The 23,781-nt window shown below is 44.5% G+C and overlaps 1 protein-coding gene across 1 annotated transcript; it reads left to right on the top strand.

Moving 5' to 3' along the window:
- Window positions 1-239: 239 nt before the first annotated feature.
- Window positions 240-21,852, top strand: mdm1 (Mdm1 nuclear protein; the record flags this gene model as incomplete). Its single annotated transcript, XM_083999354.1, has 17 exons — window positions 240-284; window positions 1,203-1,302; window positions 1,499-1,624; window positions 1,763-1,915; window positions 2,674-2,765; window positions 2,895-3,032; window positions 4,270-4,431; window positions 4,622-4,743; window positions 5,683-5,770; window positions 12,808-13,058; window positions 13,879-13,963; window positions 14,042-14,109; window positions 14,279-14,361; window positions 14,492-14,556; window positions 15,239-15,497; window positions 21,584-21,646; window positions 21,743-21,852. Exons 1-17 carry the CDS (start codon window positions 267-269, stop codon window positions 21,850-21,852), a joined length of 1,983 nt encoding a protein of 660 aa, XP_083855480.1. The 5' UTR covers window positions 240-266.
- Window positions 21,853-23,781: the final 1,929 nt, after the last annotated feature.

Here is a 23,781-nt window from a genome sequence, read left to right as displayed (position 1 = left end):
AAACATTGATGACGTAACCGATCAACCGTCCTGCTGATGACGCGTTACGCATGACGCTGAGCTCCATGGCAACGGCGGCGGCGGCAGCAGCAGCAGAAGCCGAGGAGGAGCTTTATTAGCCTCCGGTTAGTTAGTTAGCAGCACGCCGGTCGGGTGGTCAGTTAGTTAACTAGTTAAACTAACTACACCACTGTTATAACTAGTTAACACGATGCAGGCGGTGGCGTAACGAGCCGTGGTGTCCGGTCAGCGGCGGGAGCGTCACCATGACGGTCCGCTTCAAGGTAACTAAGCAACAGGTGCAGCTGTTAGCATTAGCATTAGCCACACGAAGCTAACGGCTAACTCCCTAACCGGACTGTTGTTATTGTTTATAAACTGGTTCTGGGTTCAGATAAGCGTCAGTTTTTCCAGTTCTGGTGAACCAGTCTGGTCCTGTTGAACCGGCACGAGACTGCAGAGTCAGGATCAATGCGATTTAATCATCTGAGGTGATCAGATAATCCAGATAATCAGGGACAGATAATAGACCCGTTTGTATTGTGGACAGAGCACGTGACAAACTGACGTCACATCACGTCACGTCATTGTAAAGTAACGTTCTAGTAACGTGTTACCACTACAGTTACAGTTACAGCTACTGAGGATGTGATATGGAGCATAACGTTATACGTACAACTCTGTAAACTCTCTGTATTGATTATTGATCATTCATCAGTAAGTTAAGACTGTTGTCATTGCTGCAGCTGATGAGTATTATTATGGTATGTTACTGAATGAAGTCTCAGTTATATTATATTTTATTACTTAGCAGTGTAAACACAGAAGCAGAACGGATTCACACTGTGGAAACTCAGAGTTTCCTGAGCGTAATCATTAGTCAATTTCAGAATCTAACTTTTATTGTTTGTAATATTATGCAGAATGAATTTTAGACTTATGAGTTGAACCTGCATCTTCCTTTCAATTCAATACAAAGTTATTGTCTAACTAACCTATGATAGTGTCTTACACTGTATGGCTCAAGTGAAGCTGAATCATTCTTATAATAATTAAAATAATAAAACATTAAAATCCAAGATTCTCTGGGTTTTTTCATGGCTGTTTATCTAATGCATCATTTTATTAACTCTGGATTGTTTACTGGACCATGTTTGAGCTCACAGCCACCAAACATGCCTGTCTGTGTGTGTGTGTGTTAGAGTCAGAGTGAGTACCAGAAGAGCTTCGGGGCTCCTCGGTCCAGGAGCGTCTCCCCTCAGCGCTGCACGCCGTTGACCGGGCTCCGCCCTGATCACATGGGTAAGAACTGTTAGATGAACTGTCGTTCTGCGTTTTTATCAGGTTTTTCCTTTTAAAGAATTTAATTACCTGGTTAGAAATGATTAAAATGTCACTTATACCTCCTCCCTCATATAAATAGACCATAATCAATAACAAATATTTATCACTATCCTTCAAAAATCTAAAGTTTAAACACCTTTGCTTTGTTTCTCAGGTAGCAGCAGAGAAGCAGGTTCCCAGCGCCAGAAGAGGCTCGGTCATTCTGGTCTGGCTCAGTCCTGCTCGTCTCTGCTCAGTCCATCAGATGCAGCTCATGTTCACAGAGCAGCGCCCTCTGCTGGTAGGAAGTCTGCGTCGACACTTTACATCCAATAACAGCTGAAGGAACAAGTGTTTCTGGTCACAGCTGGTGGATCTGTTCAGGTTTGATCCAAGACTGCGTTTTAATATTGAATTCCTTCCTCCTCCTCCTCCTCAGACGCCTCCCGGAGCCGCTCAGCCCACAGGAGGAAGCCCTCGCTGGAGCGAAGACCTCCAACGCCTCCTCCTGAGTCTCGGGCAGAATCTGAATTTGCTGCTCAACCAAAAACTCCATCGGGACCACGGCCTGCTGCAGAACCTGGAAAACCCAGTAAGTAATAGTTATATTCTGAAATAAAACAATGGAAACAATGTTATTAATATTAATATTAGTATTAATGTAGTTTGAGTTGGTTTGTGTTAATAACGTCAGAGCAGTGAGGGAATTATAATAATAGACTTTATTTATAGAACACTTATAAAATGAAAGTACAAAGTGCTTAACAGAGAATTTGATAACAGTTAAAACAAGAAAATAAAATCACAGGGGATCAAATTAAAGCAGAAGTAAGCAATCCGGTCGTTTTGGCTAACTTCTTGTCAGCCGATCCCTTGGCTGCACACACAGAGAGGACCGCCCCTTTATGCCGTTCTCTCTCCTCATTGGATAAAGGTTGTAGGATACAAGGAAAGTTTTCTCCTCGGCTTACAGCAGAGCAGAGGGACTGACAGACCCGTGTTTCAGACCAAACACTCTATATAAGTGATTGCTGCCGGAAGATACAACTATTTAAGACTTATATTAACACAAATATTCCGCTTACTTCTGCTTTAATGTACTGTAGTTTGAGTTGGGTTTGTGTGAATAACGTCAGATAGACTTTATTTATTGAGCACTTATCAAACCAAAGTACAAAGTGCTTAAAAGAGAATTTGATAACAGTAAAAACAAGAAAATACAATCACAGGCGATCAAATTAAACATTAAAATGACAATAAAACTGTGTAGAAACAAACAGACACAGACTAAAAAGACGATACTGACTCCAACCAACTTCTTTAATTAATCAATATCGCGTGTCTCCTCAGGAAAGCTCCACCCCTCTCAGCCTGACAGCCAACCACAGCCCGGCCGCCCTCTGACATCAGCGTCTGACGAGCAGCAGCTCTCGGCCAATGAGGTGAGTCGAATCTAAAAAACACTGCACAACCAGCAACAGGAACAAGTGTCAGGATGAAACAGGACCAATGACGACTCCTCTCCCTCCTCTCCTTCCTCTCCTTCCTCTCCTTCCTCCGTGCTGCTGCAGATGGATCAGGCTCTGAGGTGGAGGGCGGGGCTAAAGACCGGAGGTCAGAGGACCGGGGGTCAAAGGTCAGAGTACCACAAACAGTTCAGCTGGAGGAAACATTTACCTGCTGCTTCACCTCTACTGACGGCAGAACGGGTACGACGCTGCATCACGCTAGAAATAAATACACTTCATACAGGGTTCTTACGGATCCTTAAAAAGTCTTAAAAGGCATTGAATTCATTAATCTAAAAACAAGGCCTTAATTGGCATTAAAATGTCTTAAATACATTTTTCAAAGGTCTTAAAAATGTTAACACGTGGTAAGTGGGATTTTATGATTATAATTAGTCTCAAATCTCAAAATAATTGGTAACATTCTGACATAGAGAAGTTAGTGGCGGCCGTCAAGGCTAAATTTCTCCCCGCCACCAGCTCCCAAATCAGTTTTTTTTTTCCCCCAATCATTCATGTAGCAGTCACTTTACCTTGGACCACATAGGAAAGTGGGTAAAATTGTCCCTAACCCTATGTAATAGATGTGGTGACGTTTTTCTTTTTTTTGCATTTGTGTTTATTGTGAAGTCGGTCTTAAATTTCATTTCAAGTGGCATTAAAAACGTCTTAAAAGGCCTTAAATTTAAGTTGGCTTAAGCTGTAGGAACCCTGTCATACTGTTAAATCATACTAAATACTAATATATACTAATATTAAACAATACTAAATAATAAATACTCATATATATATACTAATATTGAATACTAAATACTAATATTAAATACTACTAAATACTAATATTAAATGCTACTACAGGCAGACAACCTCAGTAGCTTCTTTTAAATCTCTTCATACGGTAAATTGATTGTATTGTATTTAAACCCATTCTAATTGACCTCATCAATTAACTTTATTGGCTTTTTATCAATGAACGAAGACTGAAAAAATATCAAAGCAGTCGTCAATGTTAACGAAACTAAAATCAATGTAGGTGAATAATAAAAACAGTCATGCAGCAGGTTGTTTGACAGAAGCTGTGGATCCAGTCTGGGATGGCAGGTTGCTATGGTAACCACAACGGCAGTGTAGTTTATTCAGTTCATGATAAATATAAATAAATCAATAAAAGAACTGACACCCCCTCTGTGGCTGGGGAACAGGTGTGTGTGACTGAACAGGTGCAGTTCTGGGCCGTGTCCACCAGGTGGAGCTAGAACGTCTGTTTGACGAGCTGAACTCAATCAGTTATTGATTAATTGATCGATTGATCTTATGTTTTCAAAGTGGTTTAATGATTCATTCAGTCTCATCACTGTTTTCATTGATAAATATTTAAATGACTTCTCTCTGACGCTGACCTTTTACCTTTGACCTTTGACCTCCACGTGTCCTGCAGGTGCTGCACTCCAGCAACAGGTCCGTCCCTCCCTTCAAGACCGACTGGGTCGCCATGGAAACGGAGTATCAGCGCAACTTCCAGGGCGCCGCGCCCCCCGCCGGGCCGCGCCTCCGGAAACATCTGGAGCATCAGCGAGTCCCGCTGTTCCAGAAACACATGGTACACACACACACACACACACACACACACACACACACACACACACACACACACACACACACACACACACACACACACACACACACACACACACACACACACACACACACACACAGCACTTTTTATTTTGACTTTTGTGAATTAAAAACCTGTTTGACCTCAGTCGACTTGAATCTGCTTCTGTTTCCAGAGAAACAAGAAGAGGAGGGAGGAGTCACAGAAGAAGCCACGCCCACATCCCGACGCCCCCTCCCCTCCACATGGTGATGTCACACCCCCTCCTCCTCCTCCTCAGGTGCGGAGAGGACACAGGTGTGTGTTTTGTTGTTTGTGTGTGTTTGTGTGTGTGTGTTAGGGGCTGTCAGAACGAACAGAATTCAAATTAGCTGAAGCTTCAAATATACGAGCAGAGTTTTTCTAATTGCCCGTCTATTTGGCAAGTGATCCGCAGACCGGTCGTGTGCCGATCCGTGGAAAGATCGGCACAAATCACGGATCAACTGTGATCCGTTGCACCACTTCTTATAATATTTCAATTTCTCTTGAAGTTTTTAAATTGAGTTGGTAAAACTTAAGTGTGTTGCAAACGTTACATAACTGCACGTTCACACCCCAAAAGCAGCGGATTGACGTGCAGTACGGAGCAAAGGAAGCAATTAACAAAAGGCAATGTGATTTATCCACCACAGTAACATCATACCCAAACTTTTACAACTTTGAAATATACTTAAAATATGGCAGAACCGAAAAAAGGAGGATGGCGATTAAACTCAGAACATATACAAATAAATAACAGAAATAACAGCTTAAAACTTTGCAATACAGGAAAGAAACCGCCAAACAAAATACAAATTCAATTCACAACATGATCAGAGCTAATCACCATAAAGTGAACCGAGACTCAACTTCTCGTCTGGTGACGCTCTGGTGGCTCATTGAAAATGAATGACTTCTGGCGTTTTTGAAGCTTCGGAAGCTTTTGGTGTGAACGCACAGTAACGGATTTGGTTGTAATGTCCTTTAGTAATAATAAGCTGGTATCGGTGTAGGCGTATATAATGAGATAAAAAAAAAATAGAAAGTTTGAAAAGAAAATTAGCATATAATTGGAATATTTAACATAAGAAGGGTTAGAAATTCAAGTCTGGTTTGGGGGGAAGACTGATGTGTGCCCTAGTGTGTGTTGTTTCCTTGTGTGTCTCTGTTGTGCGACTCCATGTGTGTTTATGAGCCCGTCTGTCTGTCTGACAGGATGTTGACAGAGTATCAGTCCAGATTTCGTTCTCCCCTCTACAGGATCCCAGAAAAAGGCGGAGCCACGGACGGCGACGCCCCTCAGGTCAGGAGTCACTGTTGTGTGTCTGTGAGGGATCGGGGGATAGGTGGGAGGGGGAATTTTATTATTTTGAAAGGACAGCAGAGGAAGTATGTGAAAGTTTCCTCACCAATAACAGATGGAAGGATGTTTATTTTACTATATTCATTTTAATTCAGTCAGTCATCATCACACACTCCATAAAAACACACATCGAACTTCACAATATCAACAACAAAAAGCCAATAAATATATGATGGTAATGACAGATGAAAGTTTTTATTTGACTATCCTACATAGAATCCTAAATTAAGTGACTCATCAAAACATTATTTATAGGAAAAAAACAAAAAAACATTTCAATCTTAACTTTCAAATAAAAACGAACAATGATCGACAACATTGGTAAATATAAGTCAGCTTCATTTCAGCATCATGTGATAAAACTCTCAGAGGTTTCAGTTTGATGATTCTGATGTAGAATCACAGAAACTGGAGAAACTGCAGCAGAAACTGACGCCTGAGTTTCTACAAACAACTTCACCCACACACACACACACACAGTGACACACTTCACATGTTGCGTCTTGTCCTCTGGTCTCCCTCCATCATGAGTCAGCTGCTCTCAGGTAGATCGGCCCCAAAGCATCCAGCCCGTCCTGATCCGAGCCCGGACACGTTCTGTCTGAACCCGGCCCATAAAGTCAAACCAAGTCAAGTCGACTTTATTTCTATAGCACATTTTAAAAACAACAGGTGTTTGTTGACCAAAGTGCTTTACATACACGACTCACATTCAAACAAAAACAAGACAGACACAGAGAGAAAAGAGGAAAAATAAATAAATAAACTGTAGCTAACTAAGAGCCTGAGCCCGATTTCAACCCAACATTTCTTCAATAAGTCGACCGTTCAGTTCTAAATTAACCGGATAAAGCTGTTTACATGCATCTACTTATGCAGCACAGTATGACGTGTTACTGTTATATATGTGACCTGATGCAGCAAAATGAGTCACAGTGACCCAAATTTCAAAATTGAGATTTTGGTATCAATGGAAATAAGCTTTAAAGGCCTCATGCTGTGCACTTTTCTCTGGGTTTATTTACCTGCTGATATCCCTAACAAGATGTATCATTGGTTTTGAGTACCTGTGATCTGCTTAATATCGTTTCTACTGCCCCTTTCTGTTGCCTCTTTCTGGAGCTCTAGCAGGCACAGGTCATTTGGCCAATCAGAAGAGAGAATGAGAACCTCTCCTCTGATTGGCTCACTGTTTTTGAGTGGCATGTGGTTGGGCCAATCACAGGCAAGTAACTGAAACCTAAGCTGCATTCATAAAAATTGAAAAAAAAAAAAAAAAGGTCACGGTGGGCGGAGTTACCTTGTGTGTGACATCACAGAAAGGAGGAAGTGCTATCTGCTCGTCTTAAAGAGACAGTTCCTACAAATATGCGGTGTGCGTTTCTCCGTTTATGACCAGTTTGATGCATGGGGCAGTATATACGTGGCCCAAAGACCTCCCCAAGCACAAAAACATAACCAAAATCACATTTTTCATGCCATGGGGCCTTTAAAATGACGCCCTGGTCAAAGTCATACATTGGATGGTTTTGGATGGTTTTCAAGATATGACTATTTGAATTAATCTCTTTTTCTGATTAAAAACCTGAGAAAATTGTGTTTAAAGGCCGGAGGAGGAATATTTCACTTCCATGACACTGGCCTCACTTCCTGTACCACGTGATTACACGCACCCTATACGGCCCCTTGTTGTCATATATGCAACATTTAATGCCCCTCGGAAATCAGAGAATCTCACGATCCAGATGCAGTTTACAGCTTGACTCGTCTCTGTCATAAACGGTTTAGAAGTTATTCCATTTTTTGTAAAACATGTGCAAGCATTGCATCGCTGCTACGCTCTGTTTAGCGTCTGTTTCTGTACCACGTGATTACACGGACCTCATACCGTCCCTTCTTGTCATATATGCAACATTTAATGCCCCTCGGAAAGCGGAGAATCTCACGATTCAGATGCTGTTTGCAGCTTGACTCGTCTCTGTCATAAACGGTTCAAGAGTGAGTTAGAAAGTTGCAAGTAGAACGTCATTTCTTTGAAATGAGCTTTTTTCGATTTTTTTATTGGTTTTCCACGTCGTCATCGGCTGATTATCTAAAAATAGAATGTTGCAACTTCCGACTCATTTCGCCAGAGCGGGTGACATAACATTAGACATTATCACAACATAGCTTCATATAGCCTGATTAATAATAATAATAATAAACAAAACATAAAAAAAAACGTACATCACAGGACATTCAGAGAATCTTAACTCTGGTGCACACACTGTTTCTTCTGTGTGCATGTGTGTGTGTGTGTGTGTGTGTCCCACTGAAGACATAAATCTGTTGGCGACTATTTTCAGCTGTGAATTAATCGTCACTGTTGCTGCAGCTTGGAGCAGCAAATAAAAGTGTGTGTGTGTGTGTTTGTAGTGTTGAACCTTTTAATTCACTTTGAGCAACAACAGATCAGAGACATTCAGAGTTGTGTATCTGTAGTTGTGTAGCTGTTTTCTTGTCTCATCAGCTCAGATCAAACTCTGCAGAACTTCGACCACCTGAAGATTTCAACCTGTCGATCAGCTGATTCGACTGAGCGGGGATTTGCCCGCCTTCTAGATAAACTCTGTGTGTTTGTGTGTGTGTGTGTGTGTCGTTGATGGAAAACCAGAGCGCTGAGTGTCAGCGGTGAAACCACAGAGCTTCATTTCAGGGAAACAACGCACTGTTAGTCACACACGCACTCACACACACACAAACGCACACACACACAGGTAGGTTCCCACCAGTCCTGTGGAAAGTGTCGTTGCAGAGGGGGGGCAGCCGCTGAAGAAAAAAAAAAGTTTCTCTCTGCTGACACCAGATCAGCTGAAAACGTCCAACAACTGCAGAAAGTTTGCAAAGAAAGAAAAAAAAAAAACCCAGAAACCACAGAGTCTGAAGCAGAGAGGAAAAAAACTGTCGAGTTCTACGAAAACTGGGTTTTTTTACGCCGTACGAGACCGTACTGGACCTGGACTTGGATCTGATCTGCAGCCGTCGCTCTGTGAAGGCCGAACTGAGAGTTTTTGTCCACGGTGCATTTTCTCTTTTTGCATCGTCACCTGTTCTGTTCTGTTCTGTCCTGTCCTGTCGCCTAGCAACCTTTGCATCATCATAATCAAAAGGAGTTGTTATCGATGTAGAAAAATGAGCTTATTCAGTTTTTTGTTTTCTTCTAAATGTGTACGTGCAGATCAGCAGATCTAAGCAGATCTTTTTTTTGTCGGAGCTTCTTCGTCCTCCAGGAAACTTCTTCTGACAGTTTGTCGTCTGCACGTCGTCACGTTTTAATATCTTTATTCAAAACAACCACAACTTTATTTTCCCACTAAACCACAAACTGTTCATGAACCTGAACCGTTTACAGACTGAAACTCGCTCTTTTTTTCCCACAGAATTCAGTTTTAACATTTGATCTAAAGCTGAGACACAACACACACTGTAAACCTCGGCCTCTGTCTGTTTGGTTCGCTGCCTCACCTGCCTGCGATGCATCTTGGGACAGGTTGGACCACGATGGATCCACCTGTTGCAGCTCGTCCAGCTCCTTTTAGGACAAACATGTTGCTTTTAGAGATAAATGCAGAGACTGATGATGAAAAACTGTCCCTGAAGGCAACGTGCATCAGTGGTTTTGCATGAATTTCCCTCTAAAACAACTCTGTGTGGTAACGTTGTGTTATTATCTCATAGCGTGGTGAATGTGCAGGTCACAACTTGTCCACCAGAGCGTTGTGGAGTTGTTGGATTGTGTATTTGATGAGTTTGATGAGGGAAACCAAGAAATCCCATGAGCCTCTGTAGCGTAGCTCTGAGCAGCTCACGGCTCTGCTCCGCCGTTCTAAAAATAGCTTGCACCGACAATTAAAGGTAACGAACCTACTGCTATGACTATAGGGATTATGGCAATGGGCCAATTTGCTAAAATGTTGAACTATCCTTTTAAAGTCTGTGAAAATAGAAAAATGACTTCAGAAGAAAGTGCAGCTGAGTTTTTTTCCACATTTTTGCTTCGTTAAATCACAAAGTTTTGTTTCTCTAATAAAAGGTGAGGCTGCATGTTTGCAGTGTGAGGTCTGGAGGAAGTTACAACATCATTAAAACTCATCACACATGTGACCTGATTCTCTGCAGATTTATTAAGTTGCACAACCTCCTTCAGATTAATACTGAGTTTTTATTCTGATGTGAAGAGAGATCTCTGAGTCCGTGGGCGACGTGGAGCCGTTGGTCCGATCAAACTTTTTTTTTTCCGTTGTCCTGTGGTAACTCTCTCACTCTCTCTCTCTCTGAGCGACGACGTCATCGCCTGTTCACAGGAAACAGCCTCAGAGCTGCAGCGTCAGGTTTGCGCTGTGGTGAGGCTGTGGTCGCCCCTGACGACGGCCCCGCGCGGGGGGTAATCCAGAGTGTGGACCGAGGTCAGGGTCGAGGTCAGGTTTCGGGTTATGACCAGGTTTACCAGAAGCAGCAGCAGCAGGAGGAGGAGGAGGAGGAGGAGGAGGAGGAGGAGGAGGCGTCAAACGACATTAATGATGAATTTCCCTCAAATATCATCAGAATCTGCAGCTGCAACTTTCTGGATCAAACAGCTGGAGCCGCCAGATGTTCCCCACAAAAGTCACATCATCGTCATTTTTTATGTTTGATTCAGTGAAATTGCAAAAAAGTGACTCAAACTGAAATCTGATCCGTAGATGTCACACGCTGCTCTGTTTAATATGCACAGACGTGGACAGAATAGTGTTGAAGAAAGAAAAACCCACAAAGCAAGACAAGGCAATTTTATTTGTATAGCCGGTTTTTACAAACAGTTTATCTCAAAGGGCTTCACATCGCATCGTAACAACATCCTCTACCCTTAGAGACTGGGTCTGCGTTGTCCTCGTCCCTTGGACCTTGGAGCCCTCTTGAGATTTTCCAATGCAGCATGTAAAGATGTAGATTTGCCTGCTTTTGTTAACTGTCGGTATGCTGTGCTTTTTCATATCACATTGACTTGTTTTTTCTTTCTTTCCACACATTTGGGGATAATGGAGAAAATACATGGAGGCCAGAAATCAGTGGGAGTGGGAGGGAAAGGAGGAGAGTGTGACCCATTCAGTCTAGATGCGTAAACTGTTGCAGTTGGTTTCGTACTAAATATTGATTATGACATGCGTCAGTGAAACACAATATAGAACCTCACATTGACTGAGGAAAAACTCCATGGAAAACCCTTTTAACAGGGAAAAATGTGAGAAACCTCAGGGTGAGCAACAGAGGAGGGATCCCTCACCCAGGACGGACATACGTGCAATAGATGTTGTTACAGACAAGAAAACAGTTTCTAATGCAGAATGTTGGAAACATGGGACAAGTGTTCCTGAAATAACTTGAAACTGACAACAGTAACGGACCAGAGGACGTTCTTGTCCCAGAAACTTCGTGGACAGATGAGACGAAACAAGTCACATCAGCTCATCGTCGTTCACAGATAGAAACATGAAGCAAAGAAACAACTCTGTAGCTAATGTGAAACATGGATCAGACTCGGTTCTGTTCTGGTTCTGGTTTGCTGCACCTGTTGTCTTGAATCTGTGCACGGTTCAATTAAATATCAAGTTTATTAAAGGGATAGTTCAACATTTTGGCAAATTCACCCATTGCCATAATCGCTATAGTCATAGCAGCAGGTTTGTTACCTTTAATTGTCGGTGCAAGCTATTTTTAGAACGGCGGAGCAGAGCCGTGAGCTGCTCAGAGCTACGCTACGGAGGCTCATTATGGGATTTCTTGGTTTCCCTCATCAAACTCATCAAATACACAATCCAACAACTCCACAACGCTCTGGTGGACAAGTTGTGACCTGCACATTCACCACGCTATGAGATAATAACACAACGTTACCACACAGAGTTGTTTTAGAGGGAAATTCATGCAAAACCGCTGATGAGCGTTCCCGTCGGGGGCAGTTTTTCAGCTCGCAGTCTCTGTATTTACCTCTAAAACAACTCTGTGTGGTAACGGTCCCCAAGTGCGACCATGGGAAAAATCCTGAGAAAAATATGTGCACCTACAAAAACACCAAAAAATGATTTTGGATGGGAAAAATGCATCAATTTGAATATAACTGCGTTTTTTCCCATCCAAAAATCTTTTTTTTTCTCCTAAATCCATGTTTTCCTCACGTTTTTGTCTTTGTTGATGGAAACAGTCCCGAGCTCGACAGTCAACTAGTAAGGTCTACCCGGGAAACTAGAGTAAACAGAGCTATGTGACAAAAACTCACATGTAGCACTGCTCTCTCATATTAACAGAGTTTATTCACAGTCAGTGTTGTGTCATAAGGAACAGGTGGATGTTGCAAAGCATGTGTGATATTTTGAGGATAACAGAGGCCAAAATCACGGTTTTAAAGTTCTGCCTTCATTACTTCACTGTTTAACTGCAGTGTAGCGCAGCTAGCAGGAGGAGAGCTAGGTCCGGGCTGCACATATTTGCAGAGTTTGCAGAGTTTTTGTTTCGTAAACCACATTTGGTCTTGTTTTTATTCGTCAAGAATATTATTGCATTATACATTTCATCATAGTTATCGTCACATGACTGTAAAGTTTTAGAAATAAGACTCCGATGCACTTCGTGACTCACACACTTTTAGTTAGCTTTTCAAAACACAAGAATACAGCGTAACTCTTATGCAAAAACCTGTGTTACACTCGCATGCTATCAGTCTTTCTCTGAACCTTATTTCTTCCTCTTCCGGCTTAACCAACACAATAATAACTGAAGAGCGCCTCCTTCTGGACGAACTACAACATTGCATGCACAACAACATTAAAATGACCAACATTTATGTTGCATCTCGTCTCGTTTTCATCACGTTGACAACGATATTTCATCATAATAATTCAAAATAATAATAATTTTCGACTAAAGCAACACTAGTTGACGTCGCCTCCTCTCTCCTCCAGGTGAAGCAGCTGAAGCAGCTGCGTCAGGAAGCCTCTGTGTATCGTCGTCGAGCCTGGGGCATCAACTTCTCCAGAGATCACCTCAACCAGCTGCAGTCGGAGCACAACGTCCTGTGGGAACCGTCCGACACCACCGAGTCCTCCGCCTCCACCGACACCCCCACCCCGCCCCCGCGCCTGACCTTTGACCTCTGTCCGGACGAAGACAGTCACAGCTCAGCGCCGAGCGTTGAAGCTCTGGACCTGGCCAGGTATAATTCACTAAAACTAAAACTAGCAGTGGAACAATAGTCTAGTAAACTGAAATGAAGAAAACTAAAACTAAGACCAAACTAAATAAAAACCAAGAGAATAGTGAATTCCTCAGAAATAAAAAATAAAACTGTTTAAAGGGATAGTTCACCCAAAATTGAAATTTCACTCATTATCTCCTCCCCCTCATGTGGACTAAGGGCTGGGAGAAGTTTCAGAGTCCTCCGTGGCTTCTCTGAGTTACAGGGGGTCTCGGCGTAGCAGTGCATGTCCATATAACGGTTGCAAATGGATACCAACTGTCTTCGTAACAAAAAGACACACCAAAAAACATCCAAATACCTACATGCTGCTTGTATGTAATGTCCGTCTTGTATTGAAGCCCCGAAATGCGAAATTGTCCCGAAAAAAATTAAATAAGTCTATATTTCAAGCTTGTTTGTAGCGGAAGCTTCTCTTCCCAGTTCGTCCAAATTATACCTACACCGAGACCCCCTGTAACTCAGAGAAGCCACGGAGGACTCTGAAACTTCTCCCAGCCCTTAGTCCACATGAGGGGGAGTAGATAATGAGTGAAATTTCAATTTTGGGTGAACTATCCCTTTAATCACTTGTTGAACTCACTAAAACTAAACTGAAATAAAAGATAGTAAACTGAAAAACTAAATAAAAATAAAAACTAATGGATTTTCAATTTTAAAACTATAATAACCCTGGTGTGTGTGTGTGTGTGTGTGTGTGTGTGTGTGTGTGTGTGTGTGTGTGTGTGTGTGTGTGTGTGTGTGTGTGTGTGTGTGTGTGTGTGTGTGTGTGTTGCAGCGGCTCCTCTGTCTCCAGTAAGAGGTCGTCTGTCGCAGGCTCAGAAATAAACAACACAAACAACAAAACCAGACAAAGAACGAACGCACAGAGATCCAAAAGTCCTCCTGCTGAAAGACGCACGGCCTGGGGCGGAGGAGAAGAAGAAGAAAGAGAACAAAAACAAAAACAAAAACAAAAAGAAAGAGAAGAGGAAAAAGAAGAAGAAGGAGGAGAAGAAAATTCAGACGAGTGAGTTTTGACCTGATGTGAAAACACAACATTGTTCGAGCTAACACCAAGAAGAAGAAACGTGGAGCTGCTCGAACGATGTTGTGTGTGTGTCTCTGTGTGTGTGTGTGTGTGTGTGTGTTGTGTTGTGTTGTTTCTGATGCTGACTTCCTGTTTGCCGCCGCTGCAGGGAGGAGGGGAGGCTGCCGACGCCGAAGCTGAAGATCAGACCGGTCCAGAGAACTCACCACGACCTCACCACACCTGCTACTGGTACACACACACACACACACACACACACACACACACACACACACACACACACACACACACACACACACACACACACACACACACACACACACACACACACACATTGTTTAAACCTCTGTCCGTCCTGCAGGTGGCGCTATCCTAGTGGGGAAAGTGAAGAGCGGTGATGAAGCTGCTTCTCCTCTGAGACAACAGGTGACGCCTCCTGGAAATAATGATGATGAATAAAAAAGACACATGTTACAAAGGGTTAAAGGGATAGTTCAACATTTTGGCAAACTGGCCCATTGCCATAATCCCTACAGTCATAGCAGTAGGTTCGTTACCTTTAATTGTCGGTGCAAGCTGTTTTTAGAACGGCGGAGCAGAGCCGTGAGCTGCTCAGAGCTACGCTACGGAGGCTCATTATGGGATTTCTTGGTTTCCCTCATCAAACTCATCAAATACAGAATCCAACAACTCCACAACGCTCTGGTGGACAAGTTGTGAGCTGCACATTCACCACGCTATGAGATAATAACACAACGTTACCTCTAAAACAACTCTGTGTGGTAACGTTGTGTTATTATCTCATAGCGTGGTGAATGTGCAGGTCACAACTTGTCCACCAGAGCGTTTTGGAGTTGTTGGATTGTGTATTTGATGAGTTTGATGAGGGAAACCAAGAAATCCCATGAGCCTCCGTAGCGTAGCTCTGAGCAGCTCACGGCTCTGCTCCGCCGTTCTAAAAACAGCTTGCACCGCCAATTAAAGGTAACGAACCTACTGCTATGACTATAGGGATTATGGCAATGGGCCAATTTGCCAAAATGTTGAACTATCCCTTTAATATATAAAGTGTGTGAACTAAACGACATTGACGCGTGTTCGTCCTCAGAGGAGCGGGTCGGCCGTTTCCATGGCAGCAGCAGCAGCAGGAGGAGGAGACGCCACAGCCGAGCTGCCCGTCAAGCGCAGAGAGGCGTGGTCAGAGAGTCTCCACCCCTCCCCCGACCACAAACCGTCGGCCTCTAAACCAATCAGGATGAAGGAAGCGCCGCCGCCGCCTCCACCTCCCGTGGCCCCGCCCCCTCTGGTCCCGCCGCCGCTGCACGGTTTCCACGGCACCCTGAGACACCCCGACTTCCAGCACAACGGTGAGTAGCAGCACCGATCAGTCACTCAACCTGCATCTATCTATCTATCTATCTATCTATCTATCTATCTATCTATCTATCTATCTATCTATCTATCTATCTATCATTAACAAGATACAGTATTAAATTACCCAGAATTCATTGCACCACAGTGACCATACAGCGATCATTTAAAAAAGTGTATTTATATTAAACCAAGTGGATTACAGAGATTAAAACTGAATAAGTGTAAAAGAAGACAGGAGGACATTTGTCTTCTCCGTTTGTTTATTTTGCATAAAGTGGCCGGATTTAAAACATTTCAACAATCATTCACACGACTTTACAGTTTGTAAAACTGAGAAGTTAATAATTAGAAGAAAAAATAATAATCATCAAGTTGTTGTTTTTTTAACCAAGTATTTATTGGCATTCAGATGTATATATTTTGGTTTACATCAGATTTTTCTGTGTTACATACATATGAAAAATCAAAGTTATTCAAGAAATGTATAAGCTGAGCAGGCGAACAAATAATAGTTTGGCAAACAACTTCGGCTCATTGGATTGTTTCTTCATTAATCACAAAAACACTTATACACTCACATAGTTTGATAGTGTTTTCACATTGGTAGATTTAACTATTTGCTTACGGGAGCCCTTCTTGTTCTGAAAATGTCCATCTTATTTTATTTTAGTTCTTGGTTCTTTATTTTTGCACAATACACATAAAACATGATAGGTAACAATGAAACAGTGCAGGGTGAGGCAAAAAACCATGGTGGGCTTATTTATTTATAAGCCTCCACCTTATAATATTAATATTACAATTTCATTTCATGTACAAAAGCACAAGGTATCAGAAAACATGAAAAAAATAATGACGTAAGTGGTAGGTGAAGGTGTGCTGTTTCTTTATGTTTATGTTTATTTGCACGATTATAAAAGCAACAATAAAATTAAAAAAACAAACATGTGCGGGTGAGGTAGAAACCCACTACGGGCCTATATTTAAATCTCACCTATAAAAGCAATTGCACAAATAACAAAGCAAAACAAACAAAAGAAACATAATCTTCCTTAATAATATGATTCACTAACAAGGACCACGCCACAACAATGTGCCATTAGACGATTTAATGGGATGAAATGATGAACATGAATGAATGATATTGTACGAGAGTGGTAAAGGTGCGGGGAGGTTGATGTCGCGTCTCGTCTGGGAAGATAAACCGGAGACCGGCGGAGGGAGACTCAGAGTGGGGGTTCCGTCTCGGCGTTGTTCCGCCCGAGCTGGATTCGTGCCCCCCAGACGATGCTGTGGAGGAGATCTGAAAGGGAATGCGTTGGTTAAGAAGAAAGGGATGGAGGAAGGGAGGGAAGGATGGAGGGATGAGAGTGAGGATGATCCGGGAGGAGGCTGGAGCCGGGAGGCGCCTAGACAAGGGGAAGAAGGGAGGGTGGGTCGAGAAATCGAGGCAACTGAGGAAGGAAGGGGTTGACCCGGGTATTTGTAGGCTTGACCGGTGATTAGAGGCGTGGTTGAGGCGTGGCCCTGCTCCTGAACTTAAGTTAACTCCGTGAACTTTCATTTCACTAACAAGGACCACGCCACAACAATGTGCCATTAGACGATTTAATGGGATGAAATGATGAACATGAATGAATGATATTGTACGAGAGTGGTAAAGGTGCGGGGAGGTTGATGTCGCGTCTCGTCTGGGAAGATAAACCGGAGACCGGCGGAGGGAGACTCAGAGTGGGGGTTCCGTCTCGGCGTTGTTCCGCCCGAGCTGGATTCGTGCCCCCAAAAGTTGAATTAAATAAAATCGCATCGCGAGCAGGCTGAACAGGTCGTTGTGGTCGTAGTGGAGGATGTGTGCGCGAAATGCTATTGACGACCGACGGCCCGGACCTTGGCGGTTGGTCCGAACATGTCTTGTCTGGCTGCTGAGGACGCAGTGCTTATTCTAGGAAGGGCGAGAGAAGTATGTGGGAATTATTTCTGAGCTGACGGCGTTGCGGAGGTGCGTTAGCTACGTGCCTAGAACTGGTGCATTTAGGGATGATGCGACGGATCGTAGGAGGATGAGGTTGGGATGAATTTGGAGCACCTCGAAGTTAAGACGTGTATAGCGTAGGCGCAGAGTACGAATGCAGAGGGTCGGAAGGGAGTGGCAAGCGTCTTGCTGTGTGAGGAGGCTCCCATTTTCACGAGCCTTGATTAATGCGGTAATGTGAGAATGAGTAATGGAAGGACGATGAGTCCGCTGTGGAAGATGGTACATAACATATACGATGTTACGGCTGTGTGTTTTGTAGACTTAATCATAAACAAAGATTACAGGTTACGGAGCGCGTTTGTGTCGCGGAGCGCAGAGACGAGAGCTGGGACACCGAGGCGGCGACCGTGTAACTACGCTGATGTTGCAAGGTTGGTTTTCAGCAGTGAGACGCCAGGTGAAGGCAGAGAGCCTCTGTTCTCGCTTGTAACGGTCGCAAGTCATGTATTTAACATACTTACTCTGGAGCTTTTATTAAGGTTAAGTGTAGCGTAGCCACCGGGTAATCCTGCTAAGTTCCTCTTTAGATCTATGGCTGTGGTGTTATCGGAGTAGTATTAAAGACATCTGGGACGCTTCGAACCCCCAAAAGAGAGGCAGCGATGAGGAATGGACTGCCCCGTACACGACGAACGAAGGAGAGCGGGAGCCCGAGTCTAGCGAGACAAAGTCAATGAGCCGTGCGGAAAACGAACATTTGCCTACGATAGCCATCGAAGCCCTTGGACAGAACCGAGTCCTGGTAAAGGCGTCGGCACATCAGAAAGTGGAAAACAGAACTAATCTGGCGAGCGACGAGAGAAGAGCGACGGTCCGACAAAGCAGGCCGGGAAAACAGTGCTGCTGAAAGAGAGATTAGTTACATACACACCAATATGCATACGCACCACGGGAACACCTGCGGAAAGAACAAATAGCCGCCAGCGTAATGCCGGAGTTACAGGGGGGGGGCGATGGGATGGCTGGGTGAGCAATGCCGCCGAGACTGAAAAGAATAATAGTTAGTGATGCATGGAGAGAAAACAAACATTTGGGTGATGGGAGGAGGCAGAAGGTAAGATGCCAGAGAGCCCGTGATGGGGCTGCGTGGGGCTGCTGAGCCGGTTGGAAAAGAGGGAGGTGCAGAAGCTGTACCGCCGAGAATGGCTGAAGGCTACGTGGAGAAAGGGACAAAGGGATGCGTACGGGAGGTCTGTGAAGTCTACGGACGCAGGAATGTGTACGGGAGGTCCGTGAAGTCTACGGACGCGGGGATGAGAGGAAGGCAGACGTTGCCTGGGCTGAGAACATATGGTGGATCGACCGCGGAGCACGCGCAAGCTTGTACAATGCGCGCACCGATGCTACAGACCTCCACCTTACCGTTGCGCCACATGGGACGAGAAGTGATGGAAATGTTTTCCTTTTAATTTGAATAATCGATGAATTTGAAACTTATACCCCAGGTGACCGAATGCGGGGTCCGTTCGTGCTTTCGCAGCAAACAGATTCAAGACAGAGACAGAAGTGGAGCAATAAGTAGACGAACGGCAGAAAGCATGTCGCGGTTTTAACGAAAACATTTGAGTCAATACTCACTAGAAATTGCCGATGACCGTCCCTAGCTGCCGAGCCACGGTTTGACATGCAGCTTGGTGACGCAGCAGGAAAGGTTAAACACGAGGAGCCATCGAGGCTGTGATGTAAAGACCTGTGAGCCCCAGAGGTACCCGCCGCGGGTACGAGCCACGTGATACGGAAGTAGAACAAGAAGCGCGTTCGTAACTCCATGAGCTATGGCACGGAGTCGGACGGACCTACGGTAAAGTTACGTTCAAACGAAGTCGGACGGAGGCTAGAGAGCAACACTTTAACAGAAAACAACATTTGGGTGCTGGGGAAGGGATGGGGGTGGAGGGACGAGGGATGAGGGGTGGGGGGGGGGGGTAAGGACAGACCAGGTGGAAATGAAAGAGGCTGCGAGTGAAGAGAGTGATCCCGTGGTTGGACCACTGAGTAGCTGAACTGGCTTGTGAGCCGCCGAGCAGGTAAACGGAAAGGAGGGAGGAGCAGAGGCCGTGGCGCTGGAGGCGGCTGAAGGAAGGGTAGGGGAAAGGATGATGGGATGATGGGATGAAGGGATGCATGTGCACGGGAGAAGCCTGCAGAGATGGGGGACGAGAAGAAGGCAGAAATCGCCAGACAGAGGCGAGAGAGGATACGACCTGTCCGCCGCCGGGAGCCGATGAAGCGGGCGGCGGAGGCCCCGTGACGACGTCGCCAGAGCGTAGTGAGCGACACGTGAGAAAACAAACGTACGGGTGGTGAGGAAGGGATGGGGGGAGGAAGGAAGGGTAGAGGGGATGGAGGTTCGTGGAGCCTGCAGGCGTGGGGATGAGAAAAGGCAGAAATTAATAAAATGCGGTAAAACTCTTTAATTTAAGGAATAGCTATAATTTACAAGAAAGTCCCCGAGCCATTAAGTTAACCTTTTGCAGTTATTGTATTACAAGTTAATGTTTTCATAAGTTCTATGTTGGTGAACACTTATTTTGGTGAATTTGGTGATTTCGGAATCCGCTACAGACGGGAACCAGAAAGCAGACGAATTCGGAGGTAACAGACACCAGGTGACGCGAGGCTAGGAGGTGAGAGGGAGACGGCACGATAGGCTACCTGTCAGTCAACGATGAGGGCAGCGGAGGCCCTGTGACGCCACGTGCGCCGCCGCCGCCGCCTGAGAGTAGAGCAATACACGAGAAAACAAACATACGGACGGTGGGGGGAGGGAGGAAGGGTAGAGGGGTTTGTGGAGCCTGCAGGGCAGGCATGGGGATGAGAAAAAGAAAATTACCTGATGGAGGTGAGAGAGAGCCGGCACGATGCCTGTCAGCCGACGATGAGGGCAGCAGAGGCCCAGTGATGTCGCGCGTGGCGTGGCCGCTGCCTGAGCGTAGTGAGCAACACACGAGAAAACGAACATTCAGGTGTCGGGGGAGGGAGGGAGGGAGAGGGGGTGAAGGGTAGAGGGGATGGGATGAGATGTGCACGGGAGGTTTGTGGAGCCTGCAGACACGGGGATGAGAAGAAGGCAGAAGATGCCTGGTAGAGATGGGAGAGAGGATGCACAGGGAGATACGACCTGAAGCTGCTGGGGGGAGCCGATGATGAAGCGGGCAGCGGAGGCCCCGTGAAGTCACGCGTGACGCCGCGGGCGGGCTGGCCCGGAGGAGGAATCCGGAAGCGCGGTTGACTTGGTTGCAGTCGTTGCCAGCATGTTGATAGAGGTGGAGAAAAGATGAAACGACGGACGCGGAGCCGGCCGAATCCGTGAGGAGGGCGCGCCGAGCCGGGAAGAATACCCGGCGTGGCTGCCCGAGGTGAGCCGCTGCGGTGACGAGGAGAGGCGTGTCGGCGTCGGGGCTCCGCACGCTGCGGCCGCGGATGGAGGAGAGGAGACCGGGGATCCACCGACCCGGCGGAACCGGGAACGGGGGACCGTCAGGAGAGCCGAGGCGAGCGGCTCGGCGGGAGGCCCGAGGCGGGGACGAGACGTGCAGGTCGGGGTCCGCGGCGGTGGCGGCATGGAGCGACGAGGAAGCGCGTCGTGTCCCCTCGAGAAATCGAGGCAACTGAGGAAGGAAGGGGTTGACCCGGGTATTTGTAGGCTTGACCGGTGATTAGAGGCGTGGTTGAGGCGTGGCCCTGCTCCTGAACTTAAGTTAACTCCGTGAACTTTCATTTAATGTAATAGACACAGCTTCCTTAGGGAGTTGCTCCTATAATATAACATTGTGGGGTCAGAGGTTAATCACTGTTCAATATAGAGAATAATTCTTTCCAAATCCCCTCCCAATAATTGTGTGGCCTCCTATCAGGTGACAATCCCTGCAGCACAAATTCATTTTACAATAATCACCAAGTTACAATGTTACAAACTTTTCATCTTTTTGCAATTAATATATGATATTATGTGAATAAAATATATAAATAACATAATATTATAAATAAGATTGTGACAGGCCGTGTGATTGATCGTGTGTGTGTGTGTGTGTGTGTGTGCAGGTGAGCTCGGCCTGAGGTTCAGGGAGCTGCAGTGTTCGGGTCGAGGCTGCGGCTCTGACGACGGTGAGTCCACCACTTTTATCTTTTATTTTATTTAACTTTTTTTTTTTTAAACCTTCACCTCCGTCGTTTACACACTCCTGTCCTCCCGTTGCCCAGACGACCGGCTCTCCGTGATGTCGTGGCGCTCGGCCGCCTCCTGCTCCGCGGCGTCCGTCGTCCTGGCGCGCGCCCAGAAGAGACGGGAGCACTTCTGGGGCAAGAGATGACGACGCTGCTGTCGCCATGGAAACCAGAGGATTGTTCGTAGAGTGTGTTAGTTTATGAATCGACAGTGTAACTATAGCCAGAGTTTTTATTTTTATAGACATCATGTGTGTTTTTTTTCTAATGTTAGTTCACACGTTTGTATTAGAGCAGTTAAATCAATGTGATGATGACACAATGACCTCACTTTGTGTTCCTCAAGTATCAATGGACTGAAATCTAGAAAAAAATCCTGGAAATTATGAGAGAAAACCCCAAAGAAACAAAAGAAAAGTTAAAGTTTCACTCTTTTTTTTAAAAGAAACTAAAAAAACTGGAAATAAACAGAAAAATTCCTGAAACATTTTTTTTTTCCTCCAACTTGAAATATTTCTGTGACGCGTCGGAGACGAAGAGCAAACACATCGTCATCGCTTCCTCCGGACAGAGAGAATGGATTACCTGGCAACTTCTCACACTGTGCAAACACAGACACACACACACACACACACACACACACACACACACACACACACACACACACACACACACACACACACACACACACACACACACACACACACACACACTGTCAACCAGGTGTACAGTAGATAATCTGGCTGAATGTGAATTCCCCTCGTAACAATAAATGTACAGGCCAGAACAAACAATGTAAAGCTGTGTGTGTGTGTGTGTGTGTGTGTGTGTGTGTGTGTGTGTGTGCGTGTGTGTGTGTGTGTATGTGTGTGTGTGTGTGTGTGTCAGGCTGTGTCATGTTCCTGCTGTAAAGTTTCCAGTGACAGTGAATCAGAGCAATCAGTGTTTTAATCATGAGTCGTGTTTTTTATTTCTCCAGTTTTTATTTATTCATAAGATTTTAAATTTAAATCACTGTTTCATAACTAATGGTTTAATTTTCACTACATTAAAAAAAAAATGTCTTTGAACGCCTCAGTGTCCGTCTCCTCTATAATCATCTCCTCTGACACTAAAGGTCCCGAAAGCTGCAGTGAATGAGTATTATTATTATTATTAGTGATTTTTTTATTTTTTTTAAACGCACCTGTAAATTCCTCTGATGCGTTCAGGAAAGTCTGGAAAAATCAGATGCCGGTCTAAATCCAGGGTTATTATAGTTAACTAAAACTAAAACAATATAGTAAACTGAAATAATAATACAAATGACAAGTTTTCCAAAAACAAGAACTAAATAAAAACTACAATGAACAATGATAAACTAACTAAAACTAAAGTGGAGTCAGATAACAGCAGCTTAGTTGTAGTTTTCTTAGAGATGTCTACTGTAAAGCTGCAGGAAGGAAACGCCACAGCTCAATATGGGACGACCCACAAGTAAATAAGAGTGAATGGAACCTGATGAGGACTGATGGGAACATTATGGGATGCAACTAACCGGGAAAATGCCACAAATTTGGAAGTTCATCTTCAGAGGTCTCACTTTCACCTAAAACCTGAAAAAGTAAGACTAAGACTAAGACTGAATAAAAACTAGTCAATTCCTCATAAAATAAAATAAAAACTAAACTAAAACTGCTTAATCAGTTGTTGAACTCACTCAAACTAAACTGATAAAAAAAAAGCAAACTGAAAAACTAAATAAAAAATGAAAACTAATGAAAATTTTGGGCCTGACGTGACATCACCTGAGATCTCGGGTCACTGCTGCTCGCTGACGTTCGTTCACCTGTGGTCACTTCCTGTTCCTCGTTAACCGCGTGCTCCACTTAATTAAACATGTCGCAACATCTAAGTCGTCGTGACTCATGTGACACAGATGTTTTATGATGAGCCGATCAGAGGAATTCCGGGTTGCAAACGTCAGTTATCAGAAAAAAACAATTACATAGCAATTTTTTCCCCCACAAATTGGCCTATTTTGAAAAAGTATTCCCTAATCTAAAGGGATAGTTCAACATTTTGGCAAATTGTGC

The sequence above is a fragment of the Trachurus trachurus genome (assembly GCF_905171665.1).
Source record: "Trachurus trachurus genome assembly, chromosome: 23".
Lineage (NCBI taxonomy): Eukaryota > Metazoa > Chordata > Actinopteri > Carangiformes > Carangidae > Trachurus > Trachurus trachurus.
The sequence above is the reverse complement of the archived record's forward strand: the minus strand, read 5'-3'. Positions and strand labels throughout refer to the sequence as shown.